This window comes from Solanum verrucosum, unplaced genomic scaffold (assembly GCF_900185275.1).
Source record: "Solanum verrucosum unplaced genomic scaffold, falcon-dt-bn FXZP01000133.1, whole genome shotgun sequence".
Taxonomy (NCBI): Eukaryota; Viridiplantae; Streptophyta; class Magnoliopsida; order Solanales; family Solanaceae; genus Solanum; species Solanum verrucosum.
In genome coordinates, this window is record NW_026020355.1 from 1217853 (window position 1) to 1239890 (window position 22038).

General features: G+C 34.0%; 1 protein-coding gene across 3 annotated transcripts in view; it reads right to left on the minus strand.

Annotated features, from left to right (window-relative positions):
• The window catches only part of LOC125837667 (copper-transporting ATPase PAA2, chloroplastic), an 87547-nt gene that overhangs the window by 48631 nt on the left and 16878 nt on the right, over positions 1–22038 (minus strand). The window contains exons 10-17 of one of the 3 annotated variants that reach the window (XM_049516749.1): positions 15860–15965; positions 15058–15124; positions 11600–11679; positions 11027–11481; positions 10343–10517; positions 9842–9973; positions 9107–9257; positions 8492–8845 (exon numbers count right to left, since the gene is read on the minus strand). In XM_049516749.1, the coding sequence (XP_049372706.1) occupies positions 8673–8845; positions 9107–9257; positions 9842–9973; positions 10343–10517; positions 11027–11481; positions 11600–11679; positions 15058–15124; positions 15860–15965 (1339 nt within the window). In that variant the 3' untranslated portion in view covers positions 8492–8672. Of the gene's footprint in view, positions 1–8491; positions 8846–9106; positions 9258–9841; positions 9974–10342; positions 10518–11026; positions 11482–11599; positions 11680–15057; positions 15125–15859; positions 15966–22038 lie in introns of those variants that run through there. The other 2 variants (XM_049516750.1, XM_049516751.1) reach the window with 2 other exon arrangements.

A 22038-nucleotide genomic window follows, 5' to 3' on the forward strand; every position in this document is an offset into this window, starting at 1 on the left:
AAATAATACTTTCTTATTTGTATACAGATTCCAAATATACTTATACAATTGATTCTTTTGTATAAGTATACCGAAATATAGCTATAACATACAAATATGATTTTTATGTTTGCTAAACCTAAAATTTACTCTTTTAAATATCTATTATAGTTTTTTTATTTTAATTAAATTTAAATGTACATATTCAAATTTTTGATCAATATTATACATACATACATAAATAAATAAATTAAATATTAATATAATTTTAACATGAAGATTTAAATATAATTAAAAATATTAAACAAAATAAATTTAAAAACCATTCCACAAATTAAACCGCTATATATGAAAAGTTCACCACAAGAATAAATAAAGTCCTTCATATTTTTTATCCTACAAAACTATTATTGTTACCTTTGTTTCGAATTCTGTAAAATAAAACGTAAAATAATATATAAAATATAAAATAAAAAAAAATTATTATATAAAAATAATTTTTTTTTTTTTTGAATGAAACATAATCGAACTTATGAGATATGTTAATTAATTAATAAGAGATATATTGGTAAATATGTATATAGGAAAAGGATATTTTAATCTTCAAAAAAATAATTTTCTGCTTCTACTTTTTATAAGAACCAGAAATTTTTAGCTTCTTACCAACAACAGAAAAGCAATTTCTGCTTCTATTTAAAAGCAATTTTATAGATTCGCCAAACAATTAAGTTTTTTAAAAAAATATTTTTTTCTCAAAAGACACTTTTGACCTCCTAACAACAATGTCAAACAATCTCTAAAGCACTTCTGAGATGCATGATACTTACAAAGCAAAAACTTTACCATCCTAGGTAAAATGGTAAATGACATTTATTTCGCAAAAAAACATAAGTGTAAATTTCATATATGACATATATTATATTACTATTTTCAAGTTATAGCAGTAGATTTAGACTTTCAAACTATATCATTAAAAATTTCAGGTTATAACAAATTCACAAAAAATAGAAATATTTTTATTAATTGGAAAAAACTTAAAAAATAAATAAAAAGATAAACGAAAATTAAAAAAAAAACGGAATTAGAAATAATAAAGTAAAAAACTGAAATTATGGCCTATAATTTAATTTGAACTTATTGTAGATAATTAATGATTAGCATGAAATAAGGGATCCAAATAAATTAACAATATTTTTTATCCTTAATTCACTCAAAATCAGTTAAAATAAAATAAAAAATCAAATCATATCCTTTTTTTCTTCAACGTTTCTCTCTCTTAATTCTTCAGCCTAAAAATTTAGCAGAATCGAGTAATTGAAGGTTTTTGTCATTGAAAAAAATTGATTTTATTGAGATGGACAATTACGTATCAATTCTAATTAAACATGGTGGAAGATGGGATCCTTTGAGTTAGTATTTATTATTGTTTAGTGTTTGTTTTTAAATTATATTGAAATGAATTTTTTTTATTAAACTGTAAATCGTCTCTATGTTTACAATGATATCATTACTTGTTAACTGTTGTGAAATGTATAATATTGGTGATTTTCTGTTTTTGTGATTGTTTTGTGTATTTTTTTCTCTTGAAGTATAAAGTAATTGTATATTTATGAATGAATTTAATAGAATTATTGGAAAGAGATTTGTAAGAAAATGTGTTTCGTAAGATGTAAAAAAAGTTATTTAGATTTTTGACGAATTGTATAACAAGTGTTTTAAGTTGATATTAAATTATAAATTTTAGTGTGTTATATTAGATGTTGTCATTTCTGAAGTAATTATTGAGTTAGAAATGAATTATTTGGTACGATAAGATATAGATATTTGTAATGTATGATTATTTGTTGTATGAAATGTGTATTAAGTGAGTTTGAAAGTTGTTATGAAATAAGCTATCCTAATGATATATGTATGAAATGTATATTAAGAAAGTATGAAATTTGTATGAAAGCGTGTCCAGTAATCTGGAAAAAAAAAGTTATTTGAAATTTTGACGAATTGTATGATAAATGTTTTAAGGTTGTATTAATTTTGAAATTTTATTGTTGACATTTTTGTATAAATTTGTGTGACATTAATGAAGTATTTTTTGTAAAAAAAATGTACATATATTTGTTGTATGAAAGTTGTATTAAAATAGTATGAAAGTGTTTGGGATGTACTATTTGAATGATATTTGTATGAAATGTTTTTTGATTGAATATAAAAATTGTTTTGTAATGTTCTGTCTGTCTGAATGATATTTGTATTTCGAATTGTTTGTTTATAATGTGAGACTAATTTGTATTTTTTTTTAATGAAATAGGGAATTATGTCGATTTTCAAATGAAGGGGGTTATATACGATTCTTATAATCTTTATCATTCATTTATCATACTGTTATAAATTTAGTGCTCGGAACAATTTTTAGTAACAACTGTATGAATTTTGTGTACTTAATGAATGAATCGTGTATAAATTAAGACAAATGTGACACAACTTGCATATCGTTAATGATAAAATTTGTTCCATATTAAAGATATTGTATATATTAGTGACTAATTTAAGTTGTTGTCTGACATATATAAATCATGTTTAATTCAAACGAAAATAAGACAAAATATAACTATAAAAATTATACCATGACTAAATACAAATATCCAACATTTAATATTGAAGTCATAGACATATGCATAAAAAATGTATTTCATACACGTTTCATCCATTCGTTATGCAAATTAAAAATACAGTGCTACTTTAAAAAATAGTGTATCAGAACTGTGTGAAGTATGTATAATGTTTTTGTCCTGAACTTATAATATCCAAACATTATAGGTTAGTGAATTCCAGTCACCATGTGTTAATTAAAAACACAATGTTACAATTTTTAGAACATTAAAAAGAGAATCAAAAGGTGCAATCAACTATTTTGATAACACATTGTAGTATATATCATCAAATACTTAAACAAAAAAGAATCATCCAAAAGTTAAACAGAAAAAAATTATCCAAAAGTTAAAAATAATAATATGTAATTCTTAAAAAGTTGAAGGTGCAATCAACTATTTCAACTTTCTAGTCAATGGTATTGGTGTAGGATAATTGGTGGTATCCGAAACATGTTCTTTTGCTATCCGAGGTCCACCAAATTTGCTAGCAACTGTACCAGTAACTTCACTTTCGCTGATCGCGCCATCTTCATTCTTTGTTTTTCCATAATGCCACAGGATTGTTGAAATCTCTTGCCCAAGAAAAGTCAAAAGATCGGCAAAGACATTCATGTTGGTACATGAAGACTAGTGTGTGTCTCTTCCTTTCCTATAAAATAAAATTATACTACATTAAAATATACTTCATACACATATTATTCAGTTTCATAAAGAAATATCATTTTTATACACATATTATTCAGTTACAATACACAAATCATACATAACTTAATAGTTTCACATTTCATACACACTTCTAAGGCTGGGCACCGGACTGGAATGGGACCACCGGACCGGAACGAACCGGTACCGGACCGGAACGGGACGGTTTGACCGGGTTGTTGATGAACCGGACCGGAACTACCGGGATGGAGGCTCAGTTCCGTCCCGTCCCACTATATACCGGGACGGACCGGAACGGAACGGGATGGGATAAACGGGACGGCACATATAGTTATTTCAAAAAATAATTATTTTTTTTGAGTTATTTTGAATTACGAAAATACGAATGTTTTTTTTATTTTTCTAAGTTATATTCGTTTATAGTAATTAAGTTTTAAAATTTATAATAATTTTACTTAAGTTTATTTTAAAGATATTTTTTGTAATTTTTACGTATATAAGTTTGTAAGTTAAGTTTAATAAAGTTTTTTTTTTTAGTTTTTGAGCTTATGTAGTTATGTTATAAGTTTTAAAGATTTGAATCTTTTGAAGTTTATAAGTTATTAAGTTATACTTATAACTTGTAAGTTAAATAACTTAAGTTTGTAATTTTTAAAAAATTAAATAAACAAAAAAGAAATGCTAATAAAAGTAAATAATGAAAAAAATATTATTTTTTATTTTAATTAAAAATGATTTATCGGGACCGGACCGGACCGGAACGGAACCGGAATGAACCGGGATGAACCGGTACCGGTATACCGGTACCAAATCATGGTACCGTTCTGTTCCGTGTACCGGTTCAACGTATCCCATCCCGTCCCGAATACTACCGGACCGGAACGAACCGGAATGGTACCGGAACGGTACCGGAATGGTACCGGAACGGTACCGGAACGGACCGGAATGGTACCGGTACAACCCGTTCTGGTGCCCAGCCTTACACACTTCACACACATAAAATTCAATTTTCATTCCAGCAGTAACCATAGTTCACATTTCACACACTTCATATACAATATGTATAACGAAATGACATAAATTATATTCACATTTCACACACATCATATACACATATTATTCACACACACTGTATACATAATTTTCTTTCCAGCAATAACCATAGTTCACATTTCACACACATTTCATAGACTATTTATAAAAAATATGACATACATTATATTCACATTTCACACACACTGCATACACATATTATTCACACACACTCCATATATATATATTATTCACACACTTCATACACTTATTATTCAAAAAATTCCAGGAGTACCTATACAATACAGAGTAGTTAAATAAGATCATAAAATTTGAAAACAAAATTAATAATTCATATGCATATCAATGTTGTATCATAATTCATACAAAATACATCATTTAAAATTTATAATCAAATGCACAAACATTTTATTCAGATTTGGAACAAATTTCAGAAAAACAAAAATTTGAAAACAACAATAATAATAATGTGATATAAAAAAATAACTATTTTGAGTAATGTGAAAAATAAATTAAATAAATTACTTACCTTAATCACTTTTTTGGGCTTTGATGTTTCAGCGACTTCAACCTTTGTTGCTTTGTTGCTTTTTTTATTTTCTTCTTTTTTTGTTTGACCAATAAAATTCGAATCTGAGTCGGAATCAGACTCTGGAGGGGTTTCAACAAGTTTTTTCCCCTTCCTCTTCTTCCCCCTTTGATTTGTTGTAGTCACACTTTGGTTTGCTTCATTATTTTTATCTTTTTGATTCTTCGAACGAGATGGACCACCGGTGACCGAAATTTGAACAGTTTTAGACGGGGTGTTTGAGATAGTATATTAAACGATGGAGCATGAGCATCATCAGTTGAAATTCCGTCAAATATGGGACTCTTTCGTGGAGTTTCAATTTGTTTCTTAGACATGATGATGAATAATCGTGGGTAAAATGGGTAATCGGTTTTGATGTTGGACTAGATGAGAAAGAATGGAGAAAGTTTGATAGTGGGTTGTGGGTTGAGTCGTGTGGGAGTGAAGAAACGTGTGGGATGGTGGTGTGATCGATGATTGGGGATGGTAACGGTAAACAAGGAAAGGAAATCCCTAAAATTGGGTAACTGAAAATTTTAGTTTTTTAAAAAAGGAAGTAAAATCAAATTAAATATCTATTATTAATTAATAATAAAAAACTATAAATAGATTAATAATTTATTAAATAAATATAATTTAAGTTTAAAATAAAATAAAATTTAATTGATATGTCATAACCCGTAAATAATCTGTTATAAGCAAGAAATTTTTAAAAGTAGGTTTAAAACCCGTAATATTTACTCTTAAATGTGTATATGGGGTGATTTTTCCAAAGCGTAAAAGTCGATCCATTAGGTATTAACTACTTAACTCCACTCATTTTAATTTGTTTTTCTTGATTCAATATGATATGAAATTTAAGAAAAATAAAATTTATTATCTGAAATTAAAGGTGTATAATGAACCAAAATGTCTTTTGAGTCTTGTGATCTTAAGAAATATGTCCTCCGTGTATACTAAATATAAAAAGTTATTCCTCCATTCCAACTGACGTAAAGTCATTTGACTGGACACAAAATTAAAAAAACGAAAAGATTTTGTCCTTCAAAGTCGGACCTTTCTGGTATGCATGAGTCTTTTTTCGATCGACAAAAATGCTGATCAAAATTTGAGAACAATCAATCTCTTCATTAAGGCTAGTAAAATTTGTGATCTAATATTATCCTAAGATAATTGTATGGTTATAAATCATTATTGATAAAGTGAAAAAGGAAAATTTTAAAGTTACTTTATTTATCGTTTATAATTTAAATATAAAAATTGATGTTCTTTTTAAAATAGATTTAAAAAAAATCTAAATATAAAACGTCATATTAGACAAAATGGCACAGTGTGACAACGTAGAGACTAAATTGGCAATAAATAGCCTACTTTTAAGATTTTAGCAAAAAAAGACTTTGTTTTATTTATTTGACATTTAATAGTTATTTTTATTTTTCTTAAAAAATATTTTTTTGTTCCCTCTTTTTTCTCTAAACACGTTTGATTATTTTATCATTCCTATTTTATCTCTCCTTTTTATTTGTTAACCATTTTAAAATAGAGTTCTTCTTCTTCTTCTTCTTCTTTTGTCTCATTTTTCTCTTTCTATAATTCTTTTTCTAGTATATTTCTTTCTCTCTCAAATTTTCGATTCTTCTCCTTAATTCACTCTGTTATGAAAATTAGGTATAACAATATGCTTATTCATACATACTTCTAAAAATCATATATAATCTTGCTCTTGTTCAATTTATTGTTGATTTTCATGATTTGTAGAATTAAGTTTTTTCAATTTTGTTTTACAAAATTTTAGGTTATCTATCCTTTTTTTTTTTCTAAATTCCTTTTCATATATATATTTGCTTCTCTTCTAAATTTTCTCTTATTCTCCTTGATTCACTCTGTTTATGCAAATCAGATAAATTATATGTTTATTAATTGATCCTCCCAAAGATTTCTTTTAATATATAATTATGTAGCATTTCTTGTCAATTAATTTTGAAATTTCGTGATTTGTGGAATTAAAGTTTTAAAAGCTTTTTTTGCCAAAAATGTAGGTTTATAGTATTTGAAAATTTTGTTTTCAATTTCATGGTAAGAAAGGTTCTAGTAAGATCCTCATAAGAAATCGAAATGTCGATTTTGAGACAATTCATTTATATGAATGTCAATCTCAATTTGAATAAAAGTATATAAATTTATTAGGTGAATACAGACTAATGAATACACAAATGAATACGAACTGATGTATACATAGTGCAATTACCGTATACATAAATAAAATCACATGTACAATTTATGAATAAAATTTAATTAATACATGTATTCTTGTATACATTATAGTAATAACTAATACCTATAATTGTTGGTAATATTCTTATGTATACATTATAAAGTTTATGTATACATGCTACAATTACTGTTTACATCAATAAAATTTACTCGCCTATTTGTAAGAAATATTTTTTTGTGTATACATATAACACTCTTTTGTGTATACATTATGTACTTGCAACTTTAATTATTGTGTAATTTATGTATACATGTTATTAAAATATCTAATAAAAATCATTGCCTCTTAATATTATTTGAATAATTATTGTCAATTATTTTGATAATTAATACACGTTAATTGAGCATTAATAATATATTTTCTTACCTTAAAAGTAGTCATAATATTTTATTAAGTTAATTGAATAATTTAAAAAAATCCTGCCTTAAAAGTTCATGTCACCATTTTTAATGGGTTAATTAATAAATATTTTTTTCACTTCTTAAAAGTAGGAATTTATTTTTTTAATAAACTAATTACTGCTATCTGTAAAAAAAAATTTTCAGAAAATTACAATCAACTATCTCTTTATGTTGTTGTAAATATATTGATAAATAAAGTTGAGTTTTAGAATTTAAAGAAATTGAAAAACTAACTTCCTTAATTATAAGAGTTAAAAACAAGAAAGAAAAATAACCCCACATCTCCTTAATTAATGCTATTGGTTGCACATGGTTAAAAAAAAACTGTAAAAAAATTGTTATTTTTCTTTTAGGCCAATACGTGCTATTTTTTATTGAGACTATTAATTGCTAATTAATATTGGGCTATATATTGCTAATTATATATAATAATTGTATTTCTATGTCAATTCCTCGTGATATTACTCAATCATATTTTACTTTTATTTTTACCCGAGAGGATGAAAAAGAAGCAGCAGAGCAGGAGCAACAGAGCAAGCCTAAAATTTGTCAACACTGACATTTTAAATGGCGTCACTACGAGCAGCTACCAGATTCCCATTCCTACTTGTTTGCAACGAAAGAACAAGTAATTGAGGTGGTTTAGCATAAAATCAACGGAGAATGAAGCCATATGTCCTTGAACTGTGAAATTTGGTACTATAATATTGTTCTCCATTCACCTATTGAGTCTAAACTCTAACGTTAACGTTTTGACTCAAGATTGGCCTTTAAGAATAGCGGGCACACACCCAATTGAAATTATTTAAAAGGTGTTGGATCTCATAATAATTTTAACAAATAAAATAAAATCAATGATCTCTTTTTCTCTTTCTTCTGGTCTTTTAAGGATTTGAGCTCATAATGACAAATATTTATTATTTACTTCGTGTTAACAACAGTATTGCCTCGGTTTTAAAATGGAAGCTAGTGCTGACAATACTCTCTATAAACTATCACTAGTATATTATGACACTACAGCTACTCTCAGCTGATACATTATACATAACAGCAAAGTCCAAGAATGAGTAGCACAAAAGATTTCATAGATTCAGATTCTTACATGTCAACTTCATATATTCGATGAGCTTAGAGTTATTGCTCCTTTTGAGTATGTTTATAGGTAAGGTTCTCTTTTCTTTTCTTCTGAGAACCATGGAATTGTAGCAACAGTGAGTTGCTGACGACAATATTGAGCTCATAGCCATTAACCCTCCTGTCAGGAAAAAATGAAAGCAACAGCTGTTAATTCTCTTTCACAATTTGAAATTGCTTCTTTTGGGTTGAATTTTCTCCAAAATCACCAATAGATGAATAAAGAAACCACGGTGGAAAAACCCTCTAAGAAAAATCTATATATTGGCCATATTTTCCAGAAGATTGTCAACAAGATGCCAGATAAGTGATGATAGGCAACAAGAAGTATCTTAATTCATTTGGGTCGAGAGGCAGAACAAGTAGTATGGGTGTTATTTACCTGAAAGAGATGGTGTCATTGCAAAATCAAAAATTGGAAGTAGCACTCCAGCTGCAATGGGTATCGCAACCACATTATATGCAACCGCCCAAGACAAATTTTGATGAACTTTTGCCATTGTTGCCTGTGCAAGATCAAGAGCTTCCAGCACCTGCCAAAAAAATAGGAAGCATTGACAATACAAGATAAGGCACAACATCATTTTTTCATCTGAATAAATTCACAGGCAAATTGCATTGAACATTTGTGTAAATCATCCCATAGAAATTGCTGATACACACACAGAGGGATGTACAGTCTGCTTTCGGTCACCTGAACCTATTCTTCACAGTAATCCTCAAAACTTTAGTGTGAAATAAGTTAACGTGCTGTAAGTCATTCTTTGTGCTATGATATTCAGCATCTTTTTACAACAAAAAAAGATCCACCTTGATTTTCTTGACAGGGGAAATTTTGAATCGATCTTCCCATGACCATTCAATGAAAATGATAAGCAGAAACAAGACACAATAGGATAATGACTAAATAGTTATATCCTCTTATATGACATAATACATGTTACCACTTATTAAAGAAAAAATGACTTGGTACACGTTACACTATTTTTATGGTCAACGCTAATATGCGAAGAGATTATTAAATATTTTTTGAATAAACTTATTAAATTAAAGCCTCACTGCGATGACATGGAACAATTATTTTTTTAGGATGAATGTGATGACATGGAACATGTACCTGTGAAAGTCTATTTCCAAGGAGTATAATGGATGCTGCATTTGAAGCAGCAGTTTCCTGTCCTTCAACTTGCAAAGCAATCCCCACATCAGCAAGAGCAAGAGAAGGTGCATCATTAATACCATCACCAACCTTCAATATTAAGTTCCAGTTAGATAGCAATGCATAGTATCTGGCATTTAGCAAATCAGATGTTCGTATAGTACAAAACTAATACTCTTTCAGAAAGAAGTAGAATAATGAATAGCCACAAAGAGAAAAAAGAATTGTGATGACACTTGCTAGAGGGGCAAAAAGACAGCTCAATTATTGGATGTTGTGAGCCGTGGAGAAGCAGTTTCCTTAAAAGGGCCACGTAATTGTAGAAGTCAATTTTTATATGTTAACTTTTACAATTATATAAACCAGAGTTTTCTGGGAGAAAGGTAGCAGCCAATTGCACATGGTATTGCAGGACAAGATAAGTACAGTATTAGGTTTTCATCAGATACATGGAGTTACCATGGCGACGCGGTGGCCTGAAGCTTGAAGACCTGAGATGGCAGCAGATTTCTGCTGGGGTGTTAAAGATGCATTGACAAATTTGTCTTTTATGCCTACTGTCTTAGCTACAGTTGCAACTGCCTCTTCCCTGTCTCCCGATAACAGTACTGTTTCAATTCCCTTGTGCTGAAGCCTTCAATTGGTAAGAATTTAAAAGAAAATATGAGACAACTAAACAAGAATAAAATTAAGATGTTTTACGAGAGGAAGTTGGAAGAAAAGAAAAGGGATGAGCAACAGGCAGGTGGTGGAATACATTTTTGCAACACTCTACATATTGAATCCATTCAAATTAAGAACTGATGGAAACATCTGTAAAATCTTTATGATCTAAGTTTCAATCTATAACATGTTCATAGAAATCTGGAGTTTGTAAAACTGCGAGAGGCAAGTCAATTTAAGGATACAAGTAACTTCTTCAAAAGGCAGAAGACTGGATGATTGCCTCAAATTCCCACGTTATAACAACTTCTTCAAAATAAAAGAATTAAGAAGCTAATGACCTACCACACATTAAAGATGGGTACCATATCTATGCAGCAAGGAGAAAAGTGAGGAGTGGGGCCATGGGGGAGACAAATGATGATTATAACTTCTAAGATGCATCTAAAAATTTACACTTGAAATTGTCTTTAAGGTTACCTTCTTATTGTAGACTCAGCATCCTCGCGTAATTTATCAGATATTGCAATGGCCCCAATCACACCCTCTCCCTCCCGACCAACATATACAACTGTTGTTGAATGATTAGATGATTGACTGTCCTGTAATGATTTATGCATCACAGATTGCTCAAGAGTCATCAAATCAGAAAGGTCTGTTTTATGCTGGAAACGTTCTTGAACCCATTTCAGCTTTCCAATTGCAACCAAGAGCCCATTTACTTCTGCCATGGTTCCAGAGCCAGGTTCCGCCAATTGTCCACGTGTGACAGGGATACTCAAATTTAATGATTCTGCTTTGCTAATAATAGCATGAGCAATGGGGTGTGATGTTGTTTTCTCCACTGCAGCAGCTATTTGAAGAATCTCTAATTCCTCATGCCCCAATGACGTGATAGCAGAGACAGCAGGTTTTCCTTCAGTCAGAGTTCCCGTCTGAGAGTTACAAGCAGAGATCAGGTTTGTAATTCAAATAAATCACTACATATCTTTTGATTTTAGCTGCGGAAGTAAATTTTGCAACTAAGTACTCAATTGAAGAACTACTAAACACCTTGTCCAGCATGACATGATCCACACTTGCCAAGCGTTCGAGTACATCTCCTCCTCTGATAAGAAGTCCTTGTCTTGCTCCTGTTTAGTTTCAAAAGATAATTACAAGCTTAGCAATTTGGCAGTGTATAAGGTTACGCCATGAAAACTGAACTGCCTACTAAACTAAAGAGAGAAAATAAAAAGGCGAGTATGTAAAATCCAGTATCCACAAAGTGTTTTTCTGAACACTTTGAAAAAAATTATATTTCTATCTCCTTGTTGTAACCAGAGTACTTTAGATTTTTGCCTCCAACTGAATTCTTCTTTTTCTTCTAGCTCCTCTAATTCCACCAAAATTGCGGCCCTTATTGTCATTTCTTCCTCAGTCAGGACACTGACATCTTGCACTAAATCCAGATCTGCCAGTTAATTGAGCAGGTTGCTTCTTTTTTTTTTTTGAGAAGGTAACGATTTGTATTATAAACCAGTACTTATGTAGTACTGAAGCCCCTTTACAAAAACTTGTGAAAATCTAGGAACAAAAACAGCAAGCCTAGCATGATTCTAATACTTCTAGGATTGCTTCTGCATCTACAGGGGAACTCTTTGTACACCAAAAACATAATAACAGAATACAATCTGTTTTGATCATTTGTAGGGATCTGCTTCTATCCTCAAAGCTTCTAGCATTCCTTTCTCTCCAAATGGTCCACCAGATGCATGCTGGAATTGTCCTCCAATAACTTCTGTTCTTTGCTTCAATTCCTGCTTCCTCCCAACTTGAGAGAGTGTCAACAATCTTGCTAGGCATTGTCCATTGAATGCCTCTGAGATTGATGAAAATCTTCCACAATTGATAGTGATTTTGCAATGCAAGAACAAATGCCTTAACTGTCTCAGCTGCCTCCCCACATAAACAACAATGTGTCACCAAAATGTTGTTTCGTTTCCTCAGATTCTCATGTGTTAGTACTGCCTCCTTTGATAGCAGCCAAGTGAAGCATGCCACCTTGAGTGAATTTTGGTTTTCCAGATTTGTCTCCAAGGCCAATTGAGGGTTAGAGGAGCCCTGTTCATGACCTTGTAACCTGAGCTCACTTTGTATCTTCCTTTGTTGTGCTCTGTCCACCATAAGCAGTCCTCCCCTTCCTTCAAACCTTGAAATGATTCCAGCCTTCTAAAGAATTCAACTAATCTACAAACTTCCCAGTCATTTAAATTCCTTCTGAGAGATAGATCCCAACCTTGGGGAGACCACATTTCAGCCACTGTTCTTTCTTTATATAGTGCTAAGTCAAAGATGTCAGGGAAGATCTCTGACAAATTTTGATTACCAAGCCATCTATCTTTCCAGAATTGTGTCCTGACACCATTGTGTACTGTTATAGTAGTATGATTCCTTAGGAAAGGCCACCAGTTCCTAATTGATCTCCATACAGTAACACCATAGGGATTGGTTGCTTCCTTGGTGACCCATGAATCCATCTCTGTACTTCAGTTTAATCACCTTGCTCTACATTGAGTGTGGTTCATGAGCATATCTCCACAACCATTTCAGCTTAAGAGCCTTGCTTTGGTTCTTCAAATTTTTGATGCCTAATCCTCGTTTTTTTCCCGTGATCATAACTTTCCATTTTACCAGATGGTATCCCTTTCTTTTCTTGTTTCCTTGCCAGAAAAAAATTCCTTCTTAGTTTATCCAATCTCTGTACTACTCCCGCAGGTATTGGGAACAAAGTTAGCATGTACGTAGGAAGGGTATCCAAGACTGCATTTATCAAAGTGAGCCTGCCCCCCTTTGATAAATATTGTGCTTTCCATCTGACCAACTTCTTCTCACATTTCTCCAAGACAGAATTCCAAATTTCTTTGGACTGTGATTTTGCTCCCAATGGCATCCCCAGGTAGATAGCAGGTAGTGCTCCCACCTCGCCTCCGAGCAGGTTGCTTTTCTTGTTGGCTAACTCTCAAAACTTCTCTTTGCTCTTTGCTCCAAAATTTAAGCTTATTTTCAAGGAGCTTAAGTTGATGCTAGTTTGTAATCTGGGCATCCTTCTACTTCAAATTCACTCCACCAGTTGTGCTAGCATCCACAATGGCATATCTCAATTAAAGTTTGATGGGTTTCAATGGAAAGTCAAGAAGATATTTATCATAGAAGAAGTATCTTGGAAGGATCTTCTGCCTTATGTATTTGAAAGCTTCTTCTCATTCCACAAGAGTATAAAAATCTATCCAATCTAGCAGCGCTATTATGATTTGGTCCTCTGAACCAAGTAAATCTGCCTCCATTTAAATGGGGAACATGCAGTTCCATCCCTTCAATCAACTTGGAGAAATCAGTCATTGTGTTTGTAATTCTATTGCAACCCCTTCTCTCCACCATAAGTGTAGTTGTAAACGACTAAAATCACCACATGTGACCCAATGACCACCACATATCCCTCTCATTGCTGCAATTTCCTCGCAACAATCATTTTTTTCATATCCAGAGTGAAGAGCATACACTCCTGTAAGGTACCAGCTAAAAGAATATTGTACACAGTCAAACCTGTAGGAAACAGAGTAGTTTCCTATATCCATTTGTTCCTCAGCCCAATTTCTACAATCCCCCACAATCAGGATACCTCCACTACTGCCTTGAGCCTCAAGAAATCCACATCTCATCCATCTGCAAGCCCATAATTATTTAGCACATGATTTCACATCTTTTCCAATTTGGTTTCTTGGAAACAATAAACATCTGCCTTCCACCTCTGCGTTAAACTCTTAACAAGCTTTCTTCTAGAAATGTCGTTGAGCCCCTTTGCATTCCATGAAGTCAAAGTGACTTTCATTGATAAGTCAAAGTTTGGACCATCCCCTACTCCTGACCCCTTCTACTTCTTCATTTAACTCTGAAGCCAAGTTTTTCAGTTCATTTTTTTCCAATTCCTCTGCTCTTGGAAGTCTTGATCTTATCCACCTGTCCTTATCTCTTCAAAAAAGCCTTTCTTTCATCTAATTTTGAGAAGAGAGAAAAAACTTCCTTCGCACATCCTACAAATGCAACTCACATGCCATGACATTTAGGTGGCAATAAAAGCTTCTCATTAGGGTTAAATGGGAAGTTTAAATTAAATTGTGTCCAAATTTATAAAGGAGAGATTCTTTCTTGAACGGACTAAAATGGAAATAGGGTCACATAAACTTGTGCGGAGGGAGTATATATAGCTAGGAATTTTTCTGAAATTGCTTGTATTATTGGCATTTCTGATAGCCAAGGAGCCCACATTTCTGCTTGTTGGTTGGAATATCTAAATCTCCTCTAGCAGTTTAGTCTATAAAGCAAGAGATACATCAAGGAGAATACTTTTGTGAGGAAGAATGTCAAAAGAGGATAAGGAATGTATGGGTATGTCCTCAATTGCAGCATAGCAGGGAGAATGGAGGAAATTCTGTGAACTACAGCAAAAGCATTTAAATCTGATTATGTACCTAGTGAGGTTCCAACAAGAATTGCAGTTGGTGTGGCAAGGCCTAAAGCACAAGGGCAGGAGACAACCTGTCAAAATCAAATACAGTAATATCAAACTTTTAAGTCCCAGTCAAGCTAGGCATCAGAAAAAGAATAGACTAGGTGAAATGACCACAGTAAGTTTGGTAGATTGGTATCACAATTGTTTTTTTCCTTATAAGGTAGGTTATCAAATCGTATATTATTACAAATCGTTTACTCTCAATACACAAATAGCACAAACTTCTTCCTATAGGCGAGCAATTTTGTGCTTTTACCTATAATGATATCATATTTATGAAGCAATAGCATCGAAAAGCAGCCTTCTGCAGTAATCCAATACATAACATGTCTTCTGTTTAAACTTTACAATTTGGTTTCTGTTTTTCTTTTTTATCAGTAAACTTTACAACTTGATTTCTACTTTGGGTCATCTCATAAAGCTTCTGCTGAAGTTTAATTACTCCTACAATTTCTTCACCCTAAAGTTATTGGCCAAATCTTCCTTCACCAGTTATATCATAAGAGCAAATGGAGAAGCACAGATGTGACCAGCAGACAAACTGACAAAGCACAAAGATTGGACAAGCTAAAATGATAACTCCAAAAGTTTTTGTCTAGCATTTATAACTTCCAATAAATAGCAGCAATCTCTAACAAGAACTGACAGAACAGAGAATGACTAGAAAATTTCTAGACAAAGATAGAAGGGAAATGGAGAAGCAATTTAAATTAGTTAGAAGGCATCGATATAAAATGGCTCATTAGTTCACCATGACGCACCAATACATCTACAGCAAGTTTCAGGCTCAGAAGCAAAGGATCTCCTTCTGGTCCGGCAATATCATTCAATAGAACATCTGGGAAGATGTTTGACCCAATGTAATACCTATATAATGAGCAATACTTATCAAACAACAGAAAATTATAAGTAACTTCTCGGTAAAATGAAATATATACAGTACCAGACCATGCTATCATTGTTGGAGAGACTCAAAGTAACCAAATAAGAGTATCAAAGATTCATTTCTACTGCTACCTATAAAATCAAGAGATCGATATATCTTTCATTGATCCAATGTTGTGTTTATATACAAGAATGGACTAACCAATTGCCTAAACTGACTCCTCTGAAAGAGGAGTGCTAAACGTGCTAAACTACTTGCAGAGATATAGGAGTGCTAGACTATTAGCTGAAGAATAGGTCAAACTATAATCAACTTAATATAATAATTAACATGTGCTTTAATACGGCCCCCTCAAGATAGGCAGTGTGTAACAACGCCTAGTTTGAATAGGTGTTTATCAAAGGCTGGCTTCAGTAGAGCTTTAGTGAGAGTGTCCGCGAGTTACTCTGCAGCATGGATATGAACAATGTGAACTTTATTCTGCTGAACTTGTTTGCGAACAAAGTGAAAGTCTACAGCAATGTGCTTCATGTGACTATGAAAAACCGGATTTGCACACAGATAAGTTGCACCCACATTGTCACAGTAAATGGTTGGTGCTTGGGGAAGTGAAACATGTAGTTCTTTTAGCAGATTTGTCATTCAGTTGGTTTCAGCAAGTGCACTTGCAACAACACAATACTCTGCTTCAGTTGATGAGCAAGCAATTGTTCTTTGTTTCCTGGAGGACCAGCTCACAGGATTTTGGCCAAAAAACAATATGTAACCAGTAGTGGAAGCTCGATCACTCACATCTCCAGCCCAATCCGCATCAGAGTACATGTATAGCTTGAAATCATTATCTCTTTGAATGTGAAGAGCAAGCTGAATTGTGCCTTGGAGATACCTGAGTACTCGTTTGAGTGCTTTCCAGTGGACTTCAGATGGGGAATGCATAAATTGAGACAATTTATTTACAGAGAAGTTGATGTCCGGACGAGTAAAAGATAGGTACTGTAGTTTTCCAAGAACTCTCCTGTAACGAGTGGCATCAGTTGGTTTCGTGCCATCATTCAGTTGAGGCACTTCAGTGGCACTCATTGGGGTTTTTGCTGAATTGCAGTCCTGCATGCTTTCTTTGGAGAGAGTTTCATGTATGTATTTAGACTGTGATAAGGTAATACCTTTGGCAGTACGGAGCACCTCAATTCCAAGGAAGAAGTGCAGATTCCCAAGATCCTTAATGGAAAAACGTCCAGCAAGAGAAGATATAGCCTGATTTACCTCGGAGTTGTGGTTCCCTGTGATGATGATATAGTCCACATAAACCAGGGCGTACAAAATGCTGTTACACACTTTGCGAATGAAAAGTGAGGCATCAGATTCTGACTTGACAAATCCCAGATACAGAAGGAACGTCTTGAGTTCATTGTACCACGCCCAAGGGGCTTGCTTTGAGTCCATAGATGGCTTTCTCTAGGCGACCTATATGGGAGGGGAACTGCTTGTCTGCAAAACCCGGAGGTTGGACCATGTACACTACTTCTTCTAGACGACCCTGCAAGAACGCGTTGTTGACATCAAGTTGGCGTAGGGGCCAATTCTGATGGACAGCAATTGAGAGCACCAAGCACACAGTAGTTGGTTTGACAACCGGACTAAATGTGGCATGGTAGTCAACTCCAGGACGTTGTGTAAACCCCTTTGCAACAAGTCGAGCCTTGTAGCGGTCGATTGTCCCATCAGCTTTCCGCCTTAACCTGTATAACCATTTGCAAGAAACAATGTTTTTTGTGGGGTCATGTGGTACCAATTCCCATGTCTGATTGTTCAATAATGCATCAAATTCACTTCTCATTGCTCTCTGCCACTCTGGGTGTTTGTTAGCGTGTTTGAAGCTGGTAGGGGTGATGGTGGGGGATAAGTGAGCCAGAAAATCAAGGATGGTTTTTGGTTTGTGAATGTTGTGTTGGGAGCGGGTCACAACACGAGTTGGTGGAGGAAGAGAAGGTTGTGGAGGTTCTGTGGCTTGAACAGGTTCAGGAGAAGGTTGTAGGGGAATTGAGGAAGTGGGATGGGCAGCGGAGTTTCGGCCATCAGATGACATTGTTTTGTTTCTGCGAGTGTACACAATTGGAAAAGCTGATGATTGAGGCAGCGGGGAATAAAACGGGGTATCAGTGAGATCAGGAGGGGCAACGGAGTGTGTAGGAGAAGGAGAAGAGGTACCTGGACGTGCAGATTCTGTTGGAGCGCAAGCAAAGGAGACGGTGTCTTTGTGAGCGTTGGTGGTACCTGCGTTCAGGATAAGTATGGGACTCAGTAAGTCGTGGCTAATAGGAGGAGAAAAAATAGGGGATGTTGGATTAGTTTCAGTTGAACCTTCCCACGCAAGTGTTTTACAAGTTGAAGAAACATTTGAAAAAATATTTTGGTAGGGAAAATTATTTTCAAAAAAATTCACGTCACGAGATAAATATATTTTAGAAGATTTTGGATCAAAACATTGATGACAATGATGAAGTAAAGAGAAACCTAAATGTTGAACGGGGCTCTAATTTATTTTTGGAATAAGGTTTGTGCCAGGGATAGCAGAGACACCCAAAGATTTTTAAAGAATTGTAATCCAGATCTTGACCAAACAATAGTTGAAACGGTGATTTATTTTGTAAAAGTGGGGTAGGCAAACGATTTATGAGATAAACTGCATGTTGACAGACAAAAGACCAAAGAGTCGATGGGAGTGAAGCTTCATGAAGTAAGGTTCTGGCCGTCTCAATAATATGCCTGTGACGGCGTTCAACAAGAGCAACTCTTTGGGGGGTGTATGGAGGAGATAAAAGATGTTCAATACCCTGAGATCTTAGGTACTGATCAAGACCATTATATTCGCCACCACCATCTGTATAGAGAGAGAACTTTCGTATTAAAACGACGATTGATTAATGCTTGAAAGTTCTGGAAAAGGTTGGTAACCTCACTTTTATTTCTTAATGGGTAAAGCCAGGTGTATTTGGTATAATGATCTACAAAAATACCGTAATGTAATTTATTGTCAATCGATTGAACTGGAGAACGACCCCATAAATCACTAAAGATTGTTTGAAAAGGTTGGGTACATGATAAAGTGAACTGCTGAAAAGGATGGCGACGAGCCTTATTCGAAGAACACGAATTACAAACTGAATTTTTTTCCCGCGAGCAAGGTAGCGAGAATTTATTCAAAAGAAAATGTAAAACTCTTGCATATGGATTACCCAACCCACGATGCCAAGTGAAACTGGTTGTGGTGGTGGAAGTCAAATGCGCTTGAGGAGGAGAGATGGAGGTTAAGTCCGGCCACTCATAGAGACCGTCTCTACTCTGCCCGTTCACCAACGGAGACCGCGTTTCCAAGTCCTTCACAGAAAAATGAAAAGGAAAGAATTCAATAGAGGTTAGGTTATCTTGACAAAATTTAGAGACAGAGAGTAAATTGCGTTTAATGTTGGGAGCACAAAGGGTGTTAGAGAGTTTGAAAGATTTATTTGATGCATTTAAATGAGTAGAACCAGTGTGAGTTATTGGGATTTTGTTACCATCACCCGTGGAGACTTGCTCCATGCCATTGTATGCCTGCAGGTTTTGGGGTGCGACAGTGATGTGATGAGATGCTCCAGAGTCGAGAATCCAAGGATTTTCTGATGTGTGCAAGCTTGACACATAATTAGCCTTGGCCTCAAAATGATTGTGAGACTACAATCGACAAACGCTTGCAACATGACCGGGCTTGTTGCACAGCTGGCAGCGTACACCATCATAAGAGTTGTTGTTGGTCGAAGATCTTCTCTGATTGGGTGAAGTGAAGCGATTGTTGGACCGCCATTGTTGGTTGCTTCCATTGTTATTGTTGGGGCAACAATCGTTGCAAGAGTTTGAATTACCAAAATTGTTGGATGTAGCAGCAACAATACTATGGGTAGGAACGTTTTTGGTCTCCTCACGTTAAAGAAAAAGTTCATGGTCCTGAAGCTTTTCGTACAGTTCTTCATAAGTTATAGGGGAGTCACGAGCACGAATTGCAGCAGAAATACCATGAAACTCTGGACCCAGACCACTAAGGATCTTTACTATAAGTTTAGAGTAGGTGACGGGGGCACCAGCAATAGAGAGTTCATCAGAAATAGAGCGAACACTTTGCAAATACTCGGTGACTGGTTGGGAGTCTTTGTTCAGACGCATAAGTCAATCACACACACTGAAAATTCTAGTTTGAGACTTATTCGCATAAGTGGTGTGCAGGGCATACCATGCTGTCTTAGCTGAGTTAGCAGTGGCAACTGTTGTGGCAATTGTTGGATCAACAAATGCCATAAGTGCGTTTTGAATGAGTTGGTTTTGTCGAAACCAAAGAGCAAACGCAGGATTGGCACTAGGGGTTGTGCCAATTGTGATAGTGCGAGATGGGGAAGGAGTAGACCCATCGAGATGACCATGCATAAGCATGGAGAATTGTGCCTTCCACGTTGCAAAATTGTGACTGCCATGTAATTTTATGGGCAATTGGGAAGCAGGGTTAAATTGAACGACCATTGTGCCGATGTTAGTCTTTCTGAATGTGATAGCTGAGAACTGTGATTCTTCGCTCGATCAATTCTTGCCATCACGCTCTGGCTTTAGCATCTGCCGAGCACATCTAAGCGAAAAATAGAAAAAAGTGCCTGGAAGCTGCATCTACTTTAATTGATGATTTCTCACCTTCAGCCTCTATACTATATTACATCAAATAGAAGCGATGGTACAGATATTGACCTAACCAAGCTAGTATGAATCATCTCAGCTCCGATCATGGTGGGTGACTGCGGGAGATTAGTTCTAAGCCACTGCCTCGACAGCATTAACAACGCGAGTAGCATCTCCCATTTGTGGAGGGTGGGTTGAAGAGAAAAGGAAAAAAAAGAAAAAGGTCTTACTCTTTAGAGTATATTAGGGCTCCCGATACCATATAAAATCAAGAGATGGATATATCTTTCATTGATCCAATGTTGTGTTTATATACAAGAATGGACTAACCAATTGCCTAAACTGACTCCTCTGAAAGAGGAGTGCTAAACGTGCTAAACGTGCTAAAATACTTGCAGAGATATATGAGTGCTAGACTACTAGCTGAAGAATAGGTCAAACTATAATCAACTTAATATAATAATTAACATGTGCTTTAATACTACCAAGTTATTACAGAACATTGATCATCTATATTTTGGATGCTTATACCAAAGCTTGTATAATGCGCTACTCCCTCTGTCCCATTTTATGTGGCACCCTTTTCTTTTTAGTCCGTCCCAAAAAAAAGTCACCTTACTATAATTAGAAATAATTTAACTTTAAAATCTCTTTTCCCTTAATGAAATGATTTACAACCACACAAATATCACAAATATCTGAGGATTGTTTTAGACCACAAATTAAAAAAGTCTTCCTTTTTTTCTTAAATACCGTGCCAAGTCAAATGGTCCACATAAAATGGAACGGAGGGAGTATTATTTTTGATAAAGTAATAAATTTGTTAAATCATTGTTAGAGAGACTTAAAAGTAACCAAACAAGAGTATCAAGGATTCATTTTCTGCTGCTGCCAAATTATTGCAGAATCATTGATCACCTATATATTTTTTTGAAACTGATCATTGATCACCTATATTTTGAATGCTTATACCAAAGCTCGTATAATGTGCTGTTCTAGGGTTTCTCTAACAGATGATGCCCTAGATCAGGGAAGGATTTACCTTGATGTATGTGGTGTCATCTGACACCACCTCATCAGGAAATTTTACTAAATATATATATCAATAATATGCAAAATAAAAAAGTGTAAATAAAGACAGAAATGACACCATTTGTCACAAATTGCATCTAGGTTCTCTGGTTAGGCGGATGAAATTTCGGACGAACGTCAGTAGTTCAAACCTCAATAGATTGCTTTTTAAAAAATTTTTTTTGAGCAATACTAGTCCTTACTAATTAAAAGTTAATATGCCAGGTTGGATTGATCCAATGACCTCCTTCCTTGCATGGAGAAACTTAACCACATTCACTA